The following is a 21,148-nucleotide window of genomic DNA, read 5'->3' as shown; positions in this document are numbered from 1 at the left end:
CCAGAATAACTTCAGTTTATTAAACACTGATCAACATCAGATGGTTGTTTTTACATCGAGACTCTGAACAAACATGTGGACCAGTTGGAAAACGACTTTTGATGGAGCTCTGATGCATTTTAAATCATCTTCAGAGAGAAATGAGTGGGAAAAGCCGCTGATCAGTGGTGTCCACGGCGGTGAGGAGGTGAGGTTTGGAGGCTCCTCAAACACAACACAGAGATCATCAGAGCTCTACATGACTTCAATATGAAGAGACACTAGTCCGCTATCGGCTCCCTTCACCGTCAGCCTTCAGTACTTCTTCCACATTTAGTTTTGAGTCTTTATCAGTGAAGAGAAAACACAAGTGACTCTGCTTTCAGACTGCACTGAGGAGTCCCGGGCTGGGTTGAGTCTCCACGGTTCTCATGGTGTGTTTAAGTGCAGCCCCGTGCTCTGAGCTCTTCAACAGTCAGTCAGACTCTCGTGTTCTCGTGACTACAAACACATCAACGATAGAAAATGGCAGAAGCAGCTCCAGCTCCAGCCCCCGCGGCGGCCAAAGCAGCGAAGAAGAAGGTGTCCAGGCCGAAGAAGGCTGGTCCCAGCGTCGCTGAGCTCATCGTTAAAGCTGTGGCCGCATCCAAGGAGCGGAGCGGCGTGTCTGCTGCCGCCGTGAAGAAGGCTCTGACCGCCGATGGATACGATGTGGAGAAGAACAAGTCCCGCGTCAACACCACCATCAAGAGCCTGGTGACTAAGGGGACTCTGGTCCAGACCAAGGGGACCGGGGCCTCTGGCTCCTTCAAGATGAGCAAGACGGCTGTCGAGAAACCGGCAAAGAAAACCGCTCCTACAGTCAAGAAGCCCGCAGCTAAGAAACCCGCAGCGGCTAAAAAGACCAAGACAGCGGCAGTAAAGAAACCAGCAGCAGCCGCTAAGAAATCACCCAAAAAGGCAAAGAAACCCGCAGCGGCCAAGAAGCCCGTCAAGAGCCCAAAGAAGGTAGCCAAGAGCCCCAAAAAGGCCACCAAGAGCCCCAAGAAGGTGGTCAAAAAGGCCCCCGTAGCCATGAAAGCCCCTGCAAAGAGGGCTGCCAAGCCCAAAGCCAAGAAAGCAGCACCCAAGAAGAAGTGAGCTGTTATCAGTCTGAAGTACCAACGCTCCTATAAAAGGCTCTTTTAAGAGCCACCCACATCTTCATCAAGAGCATTTTCCTGTTTATTCAGAAGTTATTAACAGCAGAAATAAGTTACTTTTTATTTGAGACAGAAACATGATACATTTAAGAACATCACATTGCTCATATACTGTATACTTATGTATCAAATAGTAACAAACCTAAACATGCATACAGGAGGAGAATAAAGTAGCAAATATGAATCCACTTGTAAGGAGAGACAGACAATTAGACAATAGCTAGTTTGTATTCATGTTTTATTTGCTGTGTGATGCGGCCTATGGGTGGGCTTAGTTGTAGCTGTTTGACTGATTGTAGGTGGAAACATAAATATCAGTGTTTTATAATCCAGTAAACGTGAGCAGCTGCATCAGCTTATCTGTCTGGAAGTTGAAGAGTGAGCTACACAACATGATAAATGTGCTGCAAAGCTTCAGTAGAGACAGAACGCTGACTCAAAGGTTGAGAAGCCTGCCAAGGATAAATTATAACTATAATAATACAATCAATATAATAAGAGCAATCATATCATGCACATAATATAAAATATTAGTAATAAATACCTCAATTAATTTAAATAATTGATGTAATATAGTCATAAAATAAATTTAATCATATGTAAAATCATTAACTTTATTCAACGGTTTCACACACCAACATAAAAGTGTAATGTGGGAAAAACAATACGCAAAGAGATAAAACTCTAAACCAGATCTCAATAGACACTCAGTGGCCACCAACATCTTTCTTTAAGAGCATCTTCCTGTTTTATCCATATACTTGTCATTAACAGCAATCACAATATTTATATTGGCCTTTTAATTAAGATCTAAGATCTTATCTAGGTATAAAGACCACAATGTTTCAAATCCAGGTAAAAATGAATGCTAGCAGCTGGATCTCAACTCGACTTTCTGTAAGTTCAGGATGACACTGAAAAGCAAATCTTCACATCTATTTAGTCAGACGTGTGACAGTAAAGCTGAGAGGCCAGTCAAAAGCCCTCCAACAGCACGGCACAGTAGTATGAAACCATTTCTCCTGCTACCTTATGAACATCATTCTAATAGGAGCAATCATAATATAGAAGAAATGATTACAATAAACATTTGTGAGTCCTTGTGTTTATTGACAAAGTGCTGATAAGTCATAAAATAAATATGTACCAAAGCCATCATATCTAACAGTAATTGTTATGTATTATTCATTACCTGGGCCAACTGTCATCACTGTTCATAGCATGAATACCAAAATAAAGTCTGAATTAGTTTATATTATCCCTCAAAAGCAGATCTCAATAAACGGTTATTGGATGGATGCCTTCATCCACTTCATCCCAGTCTTCTATAAAAAAGGTCATCGTTCATGTCAAGCTTCGTCATCTGTATCTCACATCCCTCGACTATCAGGTTTTATTACATCTACAGATGTAAACTTCGTGTTACTTACCGATTCCAAAGTAGAGCCGTTCTGGCAACAAAGCTTACAGATAGTTTAATACATGACAGAATCTAAATTAATGTTTGCTTCCACCAACAGTCAGATGTGTAACGTCATCTCTCTCTCTGTGGTTCCTCCTCATGGACTGAAAGAAGAACTGAAGTAGTGAAAGACGTCCCAAAGATGGCGCTCACGCCTAAAAAGTGAAGTCACACTATACATTGGTCCTGAATCAGATGTTCGATCTCTTTTATCTACACGATCTTCGTGTCAGAGAACTGCCGTCCTTCCTCTGGATGTTTAGGTTGATTCAAAAATATTATTGAGTATATATAAATTATAATATATAATAGTTGTCAAGACTTGAATGTTTTTTTTATTTTAAGTTTTGCCAAATTTGTCTCAAAAACCATGAAAAAGACCACAGAACAGATTCAACTTCATCATTTACAGATACTGATGCAGATTAGCATCTAACCAGAGACACAACAAAAAGTAAAGGGCAGAGTAATAGACCAATTTACAGTCTAAGCAGTATTAACTGTGATATATATATATAGATATATAGATATCTATAGATATATAGTGTTCTACAATATAAACACGTTAAGTTCATACAAGGAGTTAGTTTTCCAGTTCTACAACAAGGAGAGCCCCGAGAGATGCTACAAGTACAACAAAGTAAAAATACAAATACAGATTGGACAGATGCACTGGATGAGAGTGCATTACTACTGTGGGCAACTGTGGCTAAGGCCGACCTTCAATCAGGATCGGCAGTTCGATCTGGCTCCACTAGCCACATGGCGATGTGTACATGAGCGAGACACTTTGTAGCCTACGGTGTTGAAATGTGATATAATCTGAATTGTAAATGACTTTGGATAAAAGAGTCTGCTAAATGACCAATGTATATAAATAGATTAAATAACTGCATAAACTCTAAAATATAACCATTCGACTCCTATGCTAAACAGCAGCTATTAATCACTTTTGGTATTCAGAGGAAACATCTTTAGATGAAGTGGGTGGCTCTTAAAAGAGCCTTTGTGTTGTTGGTCTCCATCAGGTGTTTACTTGGAGCTGGTGTACTTGGTCACAGCCTTGGTTCCCTCAGACACCGCGTGCTTGGCCAGCTCACCGGGCAGCAGCAGGCGGACAGCGGTCTGGATCTCCCTGGAAGTGATGGTGGAGCGCTTGTTGTAGTGAGCCAGACGAGAGGCCTCACCGGCGATGCGCTCAAAGATGTCGCTCACAAAGCAGTTCATGATGCCCATGGCCTTGGAGGAGATGCCGGTATCAGGGTGGACCTGCTTCATCACCTTGTACACGTAGATGGCGTAGCTCTCCTTCCTGCTCTTACGCCTCTTCTTGCCGGTCTTTGCGGCGGTCTTAGAGACGGCTTTCTTGGAGCCCTTCTTGGGCGCTTTAACGGTGGCTTCAGGCATGATTCCGGATTCTTTCGGAGTCGAGAGATGTTTTTAGTAGCACAGGACGGTCTATATATATCAACTTGATGCAAATTTTACTGTGCTGTTGCTTGCACAGGATTGGCTGTCTTCTGAGCGGGACTGAGCATGCGCCGAAGACCTAACTGTTCCTGTGAGCAGATGTCTTTAGTGTTTGAATGACTAAATTACTGTCCGTGATACAAAGTTATAAAACATACAGGTAATAATAACAATCCTTTCATCGTGGGAGAAAAATGATTTATTGTCTGACAAGAACAGTAAGTAAGGCAAAACAAAGTTGCAGATTATTCTAATAGTGTAATTATGAGAGATGAAAGGTTTTGTACTGCACTAAACTGCCTTTATGTAGAAGCATTGTTGGAGGGAGCCGAGAACAAAGGATTTCATTACCAACGGTGACGTGATAAAATATTTCTGCCACATTCCCACAATTGAATGTGAATAAACTGTCAGTGGTCTTAAACACTGAATTATTTGTATGTATTCATAATATTTATTTATGTCAATAAAGGCTTAAACTATTTGGGTGAATGTTTCAGGCTGCAGCGTTGAGAGGTGTGAGAGTCTGACTGTAAAACGAGTTGATTTACTCTGAACTTTGACTTTATTGTTGGCTCTGTTGTCATGACAGTAACACCACGAAGCTATCACATGTGAAATCCTTCAAGTTTATTTCCTGTTTGCACTTTTAACTATTCTACATAAAATAAAAAGAATGAATAATAACAAACCTTTTGCAGGATTGTCCTCTGGGCTGTGTATAGAGTGCTTCATCATGACTTTCCACCTCATAAAAGTCACGTTCAAGCGTTCTCAAATGAACAGTGCCAACACAAACTTTAAATAGTGTTTTCACTACGGCGGTCTAACAGGCTGCACATGTTTCTGCTCACAACAATGGTCTGTATTACAATACATTACAATACTTATTAACAATAACTTATTAGTAATAACATATAATTAATGAGAATGACACAAGTGTAACAACCTCTCTTATATACAGTCTATGGTAACAACATATAAGATGAAAAATAAAATGAAATATCATGAAACATTTAAAAGATGAAGTGTTCAAGAACACCAACACTTGGTGGGTATCGCTAACACGAATGGAAACAAAAGATGTTACTGAGTGAATTGATCAAAGGTTTTTATGTTAATATCTTGATGTTTCCCTGAGTAGTATCATCAAATAAAGCACATTAGAGATATTTAAAATGCAATCTACAACTACTATGGTTTACTGTTGATATACTGTCAGTGGGGAACCAGCTAAGATAGTCTGAAGAATATCATCTTATTTAATGTATCGTGCTGAGATACTAGGTACATCTTTGCCTTCAGCATTGCCTTAATTCTTCATAGCATAGATTCAACAAGGTGTTGGAGATTTTGGTCCATATTGACATGATGTTATCACGCAGTTGCTGCAGATTTGTCGGCTGCACGTCCATGATGCAAATCTCCCATTGCACCACATCCCAAAGGTGCTCAATTGGATTGAGATGTGGTGACTGTGGAGGCCATTGGAGTACAGTGAACTCATTGTCATGTTCAAGAAACCAGTTTGACATGATTTGAGCTTTGTGACATGGTGCATCATCCTGCTGGAAGTAGCCATCAGAAGATGGGTCCACTGTGGTCATAAAGGGATGGACATGGTCAGCAACAATACTCAGGTAGGCCGTGGCGTTTAAACGATGCTCAATTGGTACTAAGGGGCCCAAAGTGTGCCAAGAAAATATCCCCCACACCATTACACCACCACCAGCAGCAGCCTGAACCGGTGATACAAGTCAGGATGGATCCATGCTTTCATGTTGTTTACGTCAAATTCTGACCCTACCATCTGAATGTTGCAGCTGAAATTGAGACTCATCAGACCAGGCCACGTTTTTTTTCAATCTTCTATTGTCCAATTTTGGTGAGCCTGTGCGAATTGTAGCCTCAGTTTCCTGTTCTTAGATGACAGGAGTGGTACCCGGTGTGGTCTTCTGCTGCTGTAGCCTGTCTGCTTGAAGGTTCCACGTGTTGTGCGTTCAGAGATGGTGTTCTGCATACCTCGGTTGTAACAAGTGGTTATTTGAGTTACTGTTGCCTTTCTATCATCTCCAACCACTCTGCCCATTCTCCTCTGACCTCTGACATCAACAAGGCATTTTCGTCCACACAACTGCCGCTCACTGCATATTTTCTCTTTTTCGGACCATTGTCTGTGAACCCTAGAGATGTTATGCGTGAAAATCCCAGTAGATCAGCAGTTTTTGAAATACTCAGACCAGCCCGTCTGGCACCAACAACCATGCCACGTTCAAAGTCACACAAATCCCCTTTCTTCCCCATTCTGATGCTCGGTTTGAACTTCAGCAAGTCGTCTTCACCACGTCTACATGCCTAAATGCATTGAGTTGCTGCCATGTGATTGGCTGATTAGCTATTTGTGTTAACAAGCAATTGAACAGGTGTGCCTAATAAAGTGGCCGGTGAGTGTATAATATATATTAAATATAGTACAGTGTATATCTAGATACTGTAGATATACAGTACAGATATTCAAATACATTTACATATGTCTTTGAATATGTAAATTCAAAGACATAGGCTCACAGTACCATTAAATGTGTTGTTCAAAGATGACATAAAATTTAAAGAAAGGCTGTCCTTATGGTGATAAAGAAAGATTTATTATTATATATATTACCATATATATTTATATTATCTTATATTATCTTCACACATTTACACCAATAGGGCCCCATTGTATGAGTCAGTTTGAAGTGCAGGCTGCACTAGTTCCCTGTTCGGGGCTGGGACACCAGAGGTTGAAGTGAATAGTCAGATAACTACCTTCTGATAAGATAACAGTCTTTGGTACATATAGATGACTTTCTTTTGTGATCAGTATCAGCCTCCTTACTATGATAATGACATATATACACATGGCTTTTGGATTTTCAGTTTCCGATTCACTTTCCGCTTGTTTAACTGTTTACATTTAATAAAGTATAAACAAAGGTGTCAATGAAACATTTGCTTTATTTGAGGGAATAACTGCTTTGGTAACATTCTGATCTTTATTTCCAGAGATACATGTGATAGACGCTGTCCCTTTTGGAGAAGCCTCCATTTTCACTATTTGCGGTTTTGAGGAGAATCCAAACATCAACCAAAAAAACTCATTCAGTTGTGGAATATTTTATACAACTGTCCATTTAAAACACACATTATATTTAGGAAAGCCCTGGTTGTGCTTTGTTCTACCTCGGGTAGTGGTATCGATAAAGCTAAATTGGGAACAGGTGAAGCTGATCACGGCTGGAAACACTCAAGGTCAGGAAGTGAAGTGATCTGAAACGAGAGGGAGAGGTGAGTGACAAAATAAAACAGGGAACCTTAAAAAGATATAACTGTGAAAACAATGAAAACATAACTTAGAGAACTAAACGAGGTGTTACGATGTTATATCTGAATGTAAACTGTCACTTTAATATAAGATGATGTATCAAAATAAACACCATAAAACAGATAAAAAATATCCACAAACAGAAAAATATCTGCCTTTACGAACATCTCATGAAGGGCAGCAGATTGTCTGAACTTCAAACTGCATAAGAGCTCACTGTGTTCTACCATTTACTGACTGCACACATTTCTATTGTTATTCTGCAGTCACACTGTGTTAACATGGTTCACTTTGAGTTGGCCCGTTAAAGTCTTCTGATTTGTTGTCATATCGTTTTTTTAAATTCAAACTCACACAGACCAGAAATCAAGCTAAACCACACTTTGTAAATGTTTCTCCACTTCATGATTAATTACAAGAGAAATAGAGAGAAATAAATACAGTGAAACTCAGAGAGACTATAATACAGACAGAACACAAAATTAATACCTGCTGATATGTCTACACAGACTCACATCATGATTGTCCTCGATATTGTACTTCAGTAATTATAAAGTACATTTTTGAGTATACAACTTTATTGCTTGACTTTCAGCAACAAGCAGTAGGAGACAGCAGGTGGTGCTAACGAGTTTAATTATCACCCTTCAGGTAAATCCAAAGAAGAAGAGAAGCCCCGCCTCTTGTCTTCTATCACGTCCTCAGACAGGATTTAAGTATCAGTGAACCATCAGCATTCTTCATCTTGTTGAAAGACTTCAGCCAGTGAAAATGAGCGGAAGAGGAAAAGGCGGGAAAGGACTCGGTAAGGGAGGCGCTAAGCGTCACCGTAAAGTGCTCCGTGATAACATCCAGGGAATCACCAAGCCCGCTATCCGCCGTCTGGCTCGCCGTGGTGGAGTGAAGCGTATCTCCGGTCTGATCTACGAGGAGACCCGCGGTGTGTTGAAGGTCTTCCTGGAGAACGTGATCCGCGATGCCGTCACCTACACCGAGCACGCCAAGAGGAAGACGGTGACCGCCATGGATGTGGTGTATGCTCTGAAGAGACAGGGACGCACTCTGTACGGCTTCGGCGGTTAAACTCTAGTCACACGTTGACCATAAACAAAGGCCCTTTTAAGGGCCACACACTTACTCAATAGAGAGCTGACTTCCTGTTAATAATGCACATGTTATTTGAAACATTGTATTATTTTACAGCATCATGTTAGGGCAACATAATTGTTCGAAGAGAGAATCCGCCCTTCCCCCACGCCATGTGCTCCTCAACCACCTCCAAAAACGGAACAGCTGGTTTAAGTAAGAATCAAAAGGATTTATTATCCTATTTACGCAAAAACGGTTACAAAGCGAATCACACTATTAATAACCTAATGTTTCATGAAACTGACTAAACAACACAAATTCATTTTTTTTTTTCTGTCTCTGAAAATGTCTATCAGCTCAGTGATTGGCTGTAATCCGATAAGCCCCTCCTTGGCCTTTGACCCGCTTGTCAGTCCTCTTCCTTCCTTAAAGCAGCATACACATATCCTCACCCGGCCATCCTTCGTTGCAGCAGACTCGACTCATGTCCTTGAATGGTTGAGACCTGAAAGTCCCTCACTCACTCATCAATCTAATCTCTTTCACAGTTCAATAATAGTTCATTGACTATACTTAGTGTTCAATACATACAGTGCTTTTATGGTTTAACACTTTTATAAGTAAATATACTGTAACATATAATATCCACCACTAGGAGTGCTATTAAACATGCTTGGAATGCTTTAAATACTTCAATTCCTCACAATCATTAGTTCAAGAGAAGTGAACGCTGCTTCATACATTCTGGTGCAGATGTTAAGGATATAGATCAGGTTCAAGTATTTGCTGATATCACTGTTATCAAATAATAAAATTTGTAGATGCTTCGACTAATTTATTTCTGTATGAACCATCATCTGAAAAAATAAAATTATACAAAGTGTGGGTCTGTAATATTCTCGTTAGTTTAACATGAAATTTGGGGGGAAACCGCTTAAATAAGGAGCCACGATGACACAGCTGTCAGACACTTATAACCTGGGAAGTTCCGAATACAGTTGTATAATTGACTAAGTCCTTAAGTGACACATCCTGGTGAGGTCATGTGACCTTGAGTTAATTTGTGTACCAATGACATCACTTCCAAAATGGCTGCCTGGCTGGTCATCACATTTGGCAGAACTAGCTAATTCTAATTTCAAAAAGCTTGTTTTTGTTGTTGAAGGTAAGTTTCAACACATTTAACAATTCTAATGATTTGATAACACGTCCTACATTATAGATAAACTCTTCTAACCAGGTTTATCAAGCTAAATGTCTAAAAGGTTATGAAAATATTGTGACAGATACGTCAGATCAGGCTTTTAAACTTGTGATTGTCTCAGAAAAAACAATGCGACGTATTTGTCACAGTAACAAAAATAGTAATGAGCTGCTCAATTGATTTAACTGATTCAAGTAATTAAAATATGTTCTGTTGAATCCAAAAGAGTTTTTAATTGATCTCATGTTTTATGTGCTGTTCACAGTTGAGCTACCAGAGAAATGTAAATTGTAACGTTAGTTTACCAGATGCGTTATTGTTGTGACAGTGTAAATGAATATGCGCCGCTGATCTTTGAACTCTTTTAGCAATAAAATACATCTTATTTGTATTTATGTTGTTTCCACATCACAACTTAAAGCTCATGGTCATCAATGGGATCACGCGACGAGCCCCTGAATGCACCATTTTATGCTGTTTCCCAAGTTTACTTGTTAATTGCTTCTAACTGGTTGCAGTGTGTTGTTGATCAGTACAGACCTCTGGGTGTTTACTGACTTTACTAAACAAGAAATCTACTGCCGGCAAAAGTCCACCTCTGGGTAGAATAATGTGCATTTATGTTTGCAGACTCGCACAAGCTGCAAGAGTTGGAACTGAACGATTTTCAATGATTAATGTATTCAATGTTATAACCATTGTAATGATAATCATATTTAGAATACTATTAATACTATTAATAATAATAATTAGTTATATTCATCAAAATAAAAATCTCCATCAGTGCTCACTTTAATCAGCAGAATATCAACTATCAGTGAAACATTGTTACTGTAACATTTAAAGCCACTCATGCTTCTCAAAACAAGTGACATTTATTTGTCAGTGTGTTTAATCATTAATAGTATAACTATATTAAAAGTTATTATCAGCAGAGGACATGTTCACAGTGAGCAGCTCTGATAGGAAGTCTGGCTGAACTGCACCATAAGCCTCGACCATCATCAGTGTGTTTGCTGCTCCCAGAATAACTTCAGTTTATTAAACACTGATCAACATCAGATGGTTGTTTTCACATCGAGACTCTGAACAAACACGTGGACCAGTTGGAAAACGACTTTTGATGGAGCTCTGATGCATTTTAAATCATCTTCAGAGAGAAATGAGTGGGAAAAGCCGCTGATCAGTGGTGTCCACGGCGGTGAGGAGGTGAGGTTTGGAGGCTCCTCAAACACAACACAGAGATCATCAGAGCTCTACATGACTTCAATATGAAGAGACACTAGTCCGCTATCGGCTCCCTTCACCGTCAGCCTTCAGTACTTCTTCCACATTTAGTTTTGAGTCTTTATCAGTGAAGAGAAAACACAAGTGACTCTGCTTTCAGACTGCACTGAGGAGTCCCGGGCTGGGTTGAGTCTCCACGGTTCTCATGGTGTGTTTAAGTGCAGCCCCGTGCTCTGAGCTCTTCAACAGTCAGTCGGACTCTCGTGTTCTCGTGACTACAAACACAACGATAGAAAATGGCAGAAGTAGCTCCAGCTCCAGCGGCGGCCAAAGCAGCGAGGAAGGGGGTGTCCATGCTGAAGGGGACCACCCTCGCTCAGCTCATCGTTAAAGTTGTTTCCGCATTGGATGAGGGGAGCGGCGTGTCTGCTGTCGCCGTGATGAAGGCTCTGACCGCCGGAGGATACGATGTGGAGAAGAAGAAGTTATGCATCAAGACCGCCATCGTGAGCCTGGTGACTAAGAGGACTCTGATCCAGATCAAGGGGACCGGGGCCTCTGGCTCCTTCAAGATGAACAAGACGCCTCCTAAAGCCAGGAAGCCCGCAGCTAAGAAACCCACAGCGGCTAAAAAGACGAAGACAGCGGCAGGAAAGAAACCAGCAGCAGCTAAAAAGACCAAGACAGCGGCAGGAAAGAAACCAGCAGCAGCCGCTAAGAAATCACCCAAGAAGGCAAAGAAACCTGCAGCGGACAAAAACACCAAGACAGCGGCAGTAAAGAAACATGTGTGTGTGATGCAGCCAATGGGTGATGGGCTTAGTTTTAGCTGTATGGCTGATTGTAGGTAACACAAATATCAGTGTTTTATAATCCAGTTGAAAGTAAGTGTGAGCAGCTGCATCATTTTATCTGCCTGGAAGTTCAAGATAGTGAGAGTCAAGATTGAGCCGCATAACATGATAAATGTGCAGGAAAGCTTCACATCCATCGACAGAAACACACGGGTTAAGAAGCCTGCCAAGGACAGAATGTAACCGTAATACTTTGCACTATTAAACCAGATTTATTTTCATCTAACTAATGTAAAATTATAGTAACAATAAATACCTCAATTCATTAAAACAAAGGATGTCATATGTTAAAATAAATTAAATCATATATAAAAGAGTGAATGTTATTCACAGGTTTCACACTCTAATATAGCAGTGTAATGTGGGAAAACAATACCTAAAGAGATACAACTCTAAACCAGATCCTTTAGAGCAGAGGTCTTCAACAGGGGGCCCGCGACCCCTAGGGGGTCCGCGGAGGTACTGCAGGGGGGGTCGTGAAATTATGGTTGATTAGACAATTTTTCTTTTCTGTTTTTTTTCAGAAATGTAAACGTCTTTAAATACACATTAACATGAATCCAACATATTGTAGCGAATGTATGAATGGAGGCAGAATATGTTATCTTTCAGACAGTAATGCACACATTCAGCAACACACAGGAGCTCTCTCAAGCTGAGCACCGGTTCACTCACAGCATGAGAGACTAGCCTGGACCTGTCCCTCCAAGCCTCCTGCACACAAAGAGGAGGACCCGCCCCTATCGCTGCTGTGCCAATCACGAGGCCGCATGTTACATGCTGGCTCTGTCAGGTTCCCCATGATTGACTGAGAGCCTATTCAGTCCCCAGCTGACTAAGGGTACTTCTCAAGTCTCTTAATTGCATCCCCGTTTCCCTCACTTGCATCCTTTCCTTGCGTCTTAGTCCCTCCCACCAGGGATGCATGGAGGAAACCATGCGAGGAGAGAGGAACGAGGAAATATGTTTTAAGAGACATGAGACATCCTTTCCTCAGTTGCGTCACGTGAAGCAACATCTGTTTCTGATGACAGAGGATCAGCTGATCACAGCTGGATCAGCTGTCAGTCGGCTTTAACAGCTGGAGAGACTTTTGAGAAGTTTGTGTCTGTTCACATGATCACTGTACTTAATAACAGTAACTAATAATACTAATAACTAATAAAGACACACAGTAATCACCACTGTAGAGGTGTTTCTCTCTGTAGTCTGTTAACAAACTGTGTCCTGTGTTCTGTTTATAAGCACAGGATCGATTTCTACCGGTGGAATGCGATCGTCTTATTTATGAATTATCTGCATCTGTACGTTTTTAAATTGTGACTGTGGCATCATTATTAAATAAACCAGAATATGATTATTGTCTCTCTTAAATGATAAAACTCATCAAACCCTCAAGAATGATGTAAAAAGTGTTTCTCTGACTTTAATTGTATTCATAATAAAAGTTATTGAGGGAAATATCAGATCATGAAAACACAAATCTTTCTAATAAATGTAGAAAGTTGTTTGTGGTCGTTTTGTTGTTCAGACTACAATGAACATTTATTTAAACCAGATGGTGAATCAGAAACCTAATCAAATATAAACTTGAGTTTATTCTGTGATCTGTCTTCACTCTGGTGTTAAAATCCAGTCAGTCAGTCCGATCGGCTTCAGCGTCCAATCACATAACTGATGAACAATGAGGGGGCGTGTCGGCCGTTAAAAGACTTCCTGGAAGTCTGTTCTCGTGGTTCCTCGCTCATGGCTCCTCCGAGGTCCCTCCTCCATCCTCGATCCTCGCTCCTCCGAGCTACATTAGAACTTTGGGACGGCCGTCAATATGGCGGCGCAGAAACAACTTCCGGTTCAAGCGAGGATCGAGTAGCGAGGAAACGACAATTAAGAGACTTGAGAAGTACCCTAAGATCCCAGACACAAGGACTCACCCTGCAATATAATTTGAAAAGAAGATACCGTTGTAAAAAAGTAAATTAATAAAATTTGTAGATGCTTCGACTAATTTATTTCTGTATGAACCATCATCTGAAAAAATAAAATTATACGAAGTGTGGGTCTGTAATATTCTCGTAAACTGCTTAAATAAGGAGCCACGATGACACAGCAGTCAGACACTTATAACCTGGAAAGTTCCTTATACAGTTGTATAATTGACTTTAAGTTCTTAAGTGACACATACTGAACATCCTGGTGAGGTCGTTTTGTTTCTTTTTTCTTTTCCTTTTGAATTTAATTTTGTATATAAGTAGCCTATTAGACATCCTGATCCACACTCCATACCAGTTGGTGGCAGTAATGCACTAATTCATTGTTTGCCAACCGCCAATAAACCTCAAACAAGAAGAAGAAGAAGATCCGGGTGAGGTCATGTGACCTTGAGTTAATTTGTGTACCAATGACATCATTTCCAAAATGGCTGCCTGGCTGGTCATCACATTTGGCAGAGCTAATTTCAAAAAGCTTGTTTTTGTTGCTAAAAGTGAGTGTCAACACATTTAACAATTCTAATGCTTTGATAACACGTCCTACATTATAGCTAAACTCTTCTAACCAGGTTTATCAAACTAATTAATGTCTGAAAGGTTATGAAAATATTGTGACAGATACGTCAGATCAGGCTTTTAAACTTATAATTGTCTCAGAAAAAACAATGACGTATTTGTCACAGTAACAAAATAGTAATGAGCTGCTCAATTGATTTAACTGATTCAAATAATTAAAATATGTTCTGTTGAATCCAAACGAGTTTTTAATTGATCTCATGTTTTATGTGCTGTTCACAGTTGAGCTACCAGAGAAATGTAAATTGTAACGTTAGTTTACCAGATGCGTTGTTATTGTTGTGACAGTGTAAATGAATATGCGCCGCTGATCTTTGAACTCTTTTAGCAATAAAATACATCTTATTTGTATTTATGTTGTTTCCACATCACAACTTAAAGCTCATGGTCATCAATGGGATCACGCGACGAGCCCCTGAATGCACCATTTTATGCTGTTTCCCAAGTTTACTTGTTAATTGCTTCTAACTGGTTGCAGTGTGTTGTTGATCAGTACAGACCTCTGGGTGTTTACTGACTTTACTAAACAGGAAATCTACTGCCGGCAAAAGTCCACCTCTGGGTAGAATAATGTGCATTTATGTTTGCAGACTCGCACAAGCTGCAAGAGTTGGAACTGAACGATTTTCAATGATTAATGTATTCAATGTTATAACCATTATAATGATAATCATATTTAGAATACTATTAATAACAATAATAATTAGTTTTATTCATCAAAATAAAAATCTCCATCAGTGCTCACTTTAATCAGCAGAACATCAACTATCAGTGAAACATTGTTACTGTAACATTTAAAGCCACTCATGCTTCTCAAAACAAGCAACGTGTATTTGTCAGTGTGTTTGATCATTAATAGTATAACTATTTCTATTAAAAGTTATTATCAGCAGAGGACATGTTCACAGTGAGCAGCTCTGATAGGAAGTCTGGCTGAACTGCACCATAAGCCTCGACCATCATCAGTGTGTTTGCTGCTCCCAGAATAACTTCAGTTTATTAAACACTGATCAACATCAGATGGTTGTTTTCACATCGAGACTCTGAACAAACATGTGGAGCAGTTGGAAAACGACTTTTGATGGAGCTCTGATGCATTTTAATTCATTTTTAGAGAGAAATGAGTGGGAAAAGCCGCTGATCAGTGGTGTCCACGGCGGTGAGGAGGTGAGGTTTGGAGGCTCCTCAAACACAACACAGAGTTCATCAGAGCTCTACATGACTTCAATATGAAGAGACACTAGTCCGCTATCGGCTCCCTTCACCGTCAGCCTTCAGTACTTCTTCCACATTTAGTTTTGAGTCTTTATCAGTGAAGAGAAAACACAAGTGACTCTGCTTTCAGACTGCACTGAGGAGTCCCGGGCTGGGTTGAGTCTCCACGGTTCTCATGGTGTGTTTAAGTGCAGCCCCGTGCTCTGAGCTCTTCAACAGTCAGTCAGACTCTCGTGTTCTCGTGACTACTAACACAACGATAGAAAATGGCAGAAGTAGCTCCAGCCCCCGCGGCGGCCAAAGCAGCGAGGAAGAAGGTGTCCAGGCCGAAGGGGATCACCCTCGCTCAGCTCGTCGTTAAAGTTGTTTCCGCATCCGATGAGCGGAGCGGCGTGTCTGCTACCGCCTTGAAGAAGGCTCTGGCCGCCGGAGGATACGATGTGGAGAACCACAACACCCACGTCAATAACGCCATCAAGAACCTGGTGACTAAGGGGACTCTGGTCCAGATCAAGGGGCTCGGGGCCTGGGGCTCCTTCAGGATGAGCAAGACGGCTGTCGAGAAACCGGCAAAGAAAACCGCTCCTACAGTCAAGAAGCCCGCAGCTAAGAAACCCGCAGCGGCCAAAAACACAAAGACAGCGGCAGTAAAGAAACCAGCAGCAGCCGCTAAGAAATCGCCCAAGAAGGCAAAGAAACCCGCAGCGGCCAAAAAGACCAAAACAGCGGCAGCAAAGAAACATGTGTGTGTGATGCAGCCAATGGGTGATGGGCTTAGTTTTAGCTGTATGGCTGATTGTAGGTAAAACAAATATCAGTGTTTTATAATCCAGTTGAAAGTAAACTGATCCAGCTCCGCTGTCACAAGGACCGATACAGGAGAACATTCCTGCCCTCTGCTATTAGACTGTACAATAAATCACCTCTGGACAGATCATCCTTCAATTGACTACAACACTGCTAACTGTTTGCTGTTGGTGATCCTTGTACTACTGTTTTTTACCTAGTTAGTTAACTTATACCATTCTATTTTATTGTATATACTATGCATTTTTTATTTTCTTTACATTTTCTTATATTCTGCTCTGTTATCTTGCTGTATTTTATATATTGAGCATCTTTCATATTTTTATGTTTACTCTGTAACTTCGTTTGCTGCTGCTACAAACAAATTTCCCCCTGGGGATGAATAAAGTATACATCTAGCTATCTATCTAAATGTGAGCAGCTGCATCATTTTATCTGCCTGGAAGTTCAAGATAGTGAGAGTCAAGATTGAGCCGCATAAAATGATAAATGTGCAGCAAAGCTTCACATCCATCGACAGAAACACACGGGTTAAGAAGCCTGCCAAGGACAGAATGTAACCGTAATACTTTGCACTGTTAAACCAGATTTATTTTCATCTAACTAATGTAAAATCATAGTAACAATAAATACCTCAATTCATTAAAACAAAGGATGTCATATGTTAAAATAAATTAAATCATATGTAAAAGAGTGAATGTTATTCACAGGTTTCACACTCTAATATAGCAGTGTGGGAAAACAATACCCAAAGAGATACAACTCTAAACCAGATCCTTTAGAGCAGAGGTCTTCAACAGGGGGCCCGCGGAGGTACTGCAGGGGGGTCGTGACATTTTGGTTGATTAGACAATTTTTCTTTTTCTTTTTTTTTTCAGAAATGTAAACGTCTTTAAATACACATTAACATGAATCCAACATATTGTAGCGAATGTATGAATGGAGGCAGAATATGTTATCTTTCAGACAGTAATGCACACATTCATCAACACACAGGAGCTCTCTCAAGCTGAGCACCGGTTCACTCACAGCATGAGAGACTAGCCTGGACCTGTCCCTCCAAGCCTCCTGCACACAAAGAGGAGGACCCGCCCCTATCGCTGCTGTGCCAATCACGAGGCCGCATTTTACGTGCTGGCTCTGTCAGGTTCCCGTGATTGACTGAGAGCCTATTCAGTCCCCAGCTGACTAAGATCCCAGACACAAGGACTCACCCTGCAATATTATTTGAAAAGAAGATACCGTTGTAAAAAAGTAAATTTGCATTTTAAAAAAAACAAAAACATTTACTTCACCCATGAATCCTTGTGCAATCATTTTTGCAAGATATTCCTGACTGCAGCTCCTATCCACAACAGCCAACTACAAAGGGCAGTATATTATCATGCCAAGTGTATGGACATTGTTATGAGTGAAACATGAATCTGTCCATTATTTAAATAGTTCAGTATTGTATGCAAGATAACAGGTATGTTTATGCATGGCAGTGACACTAATGGACATGATCTATTCGCAGTGGTGTATAGTAACGAAGTAGAAATACTTCGTTACTGTACTTAAGTCGTTTTTTTGGATATCTGTACTTTACTTCACTATTTATATTTCTGTTGACTTTTACTTCACTACATTTTGCAAAGAAAACTGATACTTTTACTCCGATACATTTCCCCTGAAACCTTCGTTACTCGCTACAAAATCAAATCTATCTTTAGAAAAAGACCAACGTCGGGGACTGTGGTGGAACAGAGACTGCAAGCAAGCAGGTTTGGCGAATCAGTGGTCCTAGCTTACAAGTTAAATCATTGGTTAATCAAAAACAAGTGCTCTCAAAGCCGCGGTGTTTTGATTCCCAGTGATGCCCAGGATGCTACATGCTATAGCTAGCGAGCAACAACATTAGTAGAATTCCACACAGGACGGGTGGGATGAGGAGAGGTGGATGGGTCAAACAAACACTGGTGTTTCCTCCAGGAGGCCGCAGTTTGTGCCGTGCGTGAAACGAGAAGCCAATGTTGATTTATTTGTGACGTGACTTCCGTACTTAAGCAACGCCACTTCCGTAGATATTTTAACGCAAACCACGATCTTTTCCTAAACCTAACTAAGTAGTTTCATCGCCTAAAAACCTTAGTTGTTTCCTGTGAAGATGGAAGTTTATTTTGAAAAGACAGTATGCGTGTAACAAGCGAAAACAGACTCATGTTGCTGGACTTTTGCAGGAAAAACGCACGAAAAGTGAGGAGTAACTTTTCGTAAGATATCAATAAAACGGGGATGAATTTATATCATTGTATAAAGAGAGTGACATGAGAAGATCAATCTCATGTCTGTAAGTTAAATCAGCTATAATCACTCTTTTAAAGTGATTAGTGACTCGTCTAAAACATTTAAAAAAGGAATAACTTCAATAGAATCATTCTATACACTGTAGCTTCTTTACATTCTAATATAATGTAAAGAAGCTACATTGTAATATAATTGTCTTTTGAAGATGAACAGGACATTTTTCAGTTTCAAGTAATGACTGGGTTGTTACTTTCGGTGCTGCTTTAGTATTGATCATGTTTTAATATTTGAGTCATTTTGTGGATGATCAGATGGAGTTATGATGGTAGCAGTCGCCCAATTGCAGATTCAGCTTGAGCAAAACCTTTGCCTATTGTGTTCAAATCAGGCCCATAGGAGTTTACAAGGCAGGTGTCCTTTCTCAAAACACTGACCTGATGCATCAAGTGGATATTTTTTGCTGAACACAATATTATGCATTTGCCCTCTACATCCTCTAGTCGGAATGAGCATACTTATAAACGCACTGTTACAACTCCTTCATAGTGTCATATTGCTTTTCGGAGAATTATGATGATAAGTTCATAGTAGATGCAAAAGTATACTTATGTACAATATATTATGTTGAACATTGTTGCTCCTGGATGGATCACAGCCAACCCAATTATTGTCAACACAGCTCCTTGTCCTTGGTCATGGTGGCCACAGCACTTAAAAGAATAAACTTCATAATTCAAAATTCTGACGCTTTGCTTTTTTATTAACAGCATTTACTTGTACTTTTACTTTCAATACTTAAGTACATTTAATATCAGAAAATTACTTTTGATACTTAAGTACAATAAATATCAGATACTTTAAGACTTTTACTCAAGTAGTATTCTAATTGGTGACTTTTACTTTTACTGGAGTCATTTTCCAGTAAGGTAACTTTACTTTTACTCAAGTATGGCTTTTGGGTACTTTATACACCACTGTCTATTCGTGCCCCTTCCATCTGGCAGGAGGCTGCGGTCCATCAGAACCAAGACCTCACGCCACACAAACAGTTTCTTCCCGTCCGCAGTCGGGCTCATTAACAAAGCCCGGGTCCCCCACTGACTCTGTCATCCCCAGGACATTTCCTTCTGGGCTCTCCCCTGCACATCCCTGTTTCTTTATTTAAACACACTCGCCACTTTTAACATTTCACTTACACTTCACTTGTTTTACTGTTATCTGTTTTGTTGTGCACTTTATTTTATATTGTATTGTAAATTTTAATATGTTTCTATTTCTTGCACTGTGTTGATTGTTGATAGTTTAATGTTATTGTTTATTGTTAAACGTTACGCACCACCCGCCACGACAAATTCCTTGTAGGTGCAAACTTCCTTGGCAATAAACGGTTCTGATTCTGATTCTAATAGGCCATCACTCATTTTTCGTAAATGTCATAACAGTAACCTTTACATTAGAATATAGAGGAGCAAGACAAATAAACAAGGGTTATTCATTAAGTCATCTAATTTACTACAATGATATAGAAAAATTACTCATCGCATGAGAAAAACAAAGTATGTATAAATAAATAAAACTATATCCCCTGAGAGACACAAGTATGGTAACATGTGAATTGGCTTTGTTGTAGCTGTATGATTGCTGTGAGGGACAGTATAAGATGTCATTCTTAAGTCGTCTTAACTTTAATTACTGATTTATTACATATCACAATATCTCAAATCCAGTTCAAACTGAATGAGCAGCTGCATTAATATCTGTCTCAAAGTTCAGCACAAGACTGAGCAGCAGAGCCCGATGTGCTGCAGAAAGTCACAAGGCTGACACCAAAGAGAATCCCAAAATAATACTAATAGCAATATAGTACTACGCAGTATAAAACCTTATTCTTCAGGCATGCTATCAATATCAAACTAACAAGAGCAATCAGATAATGACAGGGCCATAGTTGTGAATATAGAAATACTCATAAAGACTAAAAGGGACCTCTTTTGTTCAGATAACAGTGATAATACATGGAATACATAAATAACAGAAAAATCATATCTAACACCTTATTTGTAATTCACTGGTTTCACACAACATTGCACTGTAAAAACAGCTCCATTGTGTGGGCCAACTGTCATCACTGTTCATTGCAACTATAACTTAGGTCTAAATTAGTTCATATTATCCCTCAAAATCAGATCTCAATAAACACAGTTACTGTCTGGATGCCTTCAGGATCAACTGGACTTCAAAGTTTACTAAGAACCTAAATTCAGAAGAGCTATAAAATATTTCATTTAAAAAGAATACAAACCTTGATTTAAAAAAAACAACAAGTAAACTGCATTTAATTCAAAATAATCTGAACCGGCATTTTGTATCACTTCCTCATTAGAGTCATGGTAGGTTGTGTAATTGCAAATTTTCTTCATTATAT

At 39.9% G+C, this 21,148-nt stretch overlaps 5 protein-coding genes across 5 annotated transcripts; 4 read left to right on the top strand and 1 right to left on the bottom strand.

Annotated features, from left to right (window-relative positions):
* The first annotated feature begins 59 nt into the window (after positions 1-59).
* LOC142938825 (histone H1-like) lies at positions 60-2,327 on the top strand. The gene has a single exon (XM_076082235.1). The coding sequence runs from the start codon at positions 505-507 to the stop codon at positions 1,117-1,119; it is 615 nt and encodes a 204-aa protein (XP_075938350.1). The 5' UTR covers positions 60-504; the 3' UTR covers positions 1,120-2,327.
* Positions 2,282-4,079, bottom strand: LOC142938826 (histone H2B-like). Its single transcript, XM_076082236.1, has 2 exons — positions 2,612-4,079; positions 2,282-2,506 (listed from the first exon to the last, which is right to left on the bottom strand). The coding sequence occupies exon 1, from the start codon at positions 4,048-4,050 to the stop codon at positions 3,676-3,678; it is 375 nt and encodes a 124-aa protein (XP_075938351.1). The 5' UTR covers positions 4,051-4,079; the 3' UTR covers positions 2,282-2,506; positions 2,612-3,675.
* A 4,157-nt stretch (positions 4,080-8,236) lies between these two features.
* On the top strand, positions 8,237-9,451 carry LOC142938780 (histone H4). The gene has a single exon (XM_076082175.1). It carries the CDS (start codon positions 8,249-8,251, stop codon positions 8,558-8,560), a length of 312 nt encoding a protein of 103 aa, XP_075938290.1. The 5' UTR covers positions 8,237-8,248; the 3' UTR covers positions 8,561-9,451.
* A 1,782-nt stretch (positions 9,452-11,233) lies between these two features.
* On the top strand, positions 11,234-13,209 carry LOC142938782 (histone H1-like). Its single transcript, XM_076082177.1, has one exon. It carries the CDS (start codon positions 11,294-11,296, stop codon positions 11,846-11,848), a length of 555 nt encoding a protein of 184 aa, XP_075938292.1. The 5' UTR covers positions 11,234-11,293; the 3' UTR covers positions 11,849-13,209.
* A 2,625-nt stretch (positions 13,210-15,834) lies between these two features.
* LOC142938789 (histone H1-like) lies at positions 15,835-16,843 on the top strand. The gene has a single exon (XM_076082190.1). It carries the CDS (start codon positions 15,897-15,899, stop codon positions 16,434-16,436), a length of 540 nt encoding a protein of 179 aa, XP_075938305.1. The 5' UTR covers positions 15,835-15,896; the 3' UTR covers positions 16,437-16,843.
* The last annotated feature ends 4,305 nt before the right edge of the window (positions 16,844-21,148 follow it).

The sequence above is a fragment of the Anarhichas minor genome, unplaced genomic scaffold (genome assembly GCF_050575085.1).
Source record: "Anarhichas minor isolate MPS153535 unplaced genomic scaffold, ASM5057508v1 ptg000090l, whole genome shotgun sequence".
Classification (NCBI taxonomy): Eukaryota; Metazoa; Chordata; class Actinopteri; order Perciformes; family Anarhichadidae; genus Anarhichas; species Anarhichas minor.
This window is presented reverse-complemented; position numbering and strand designations above follow the sequence as displayed.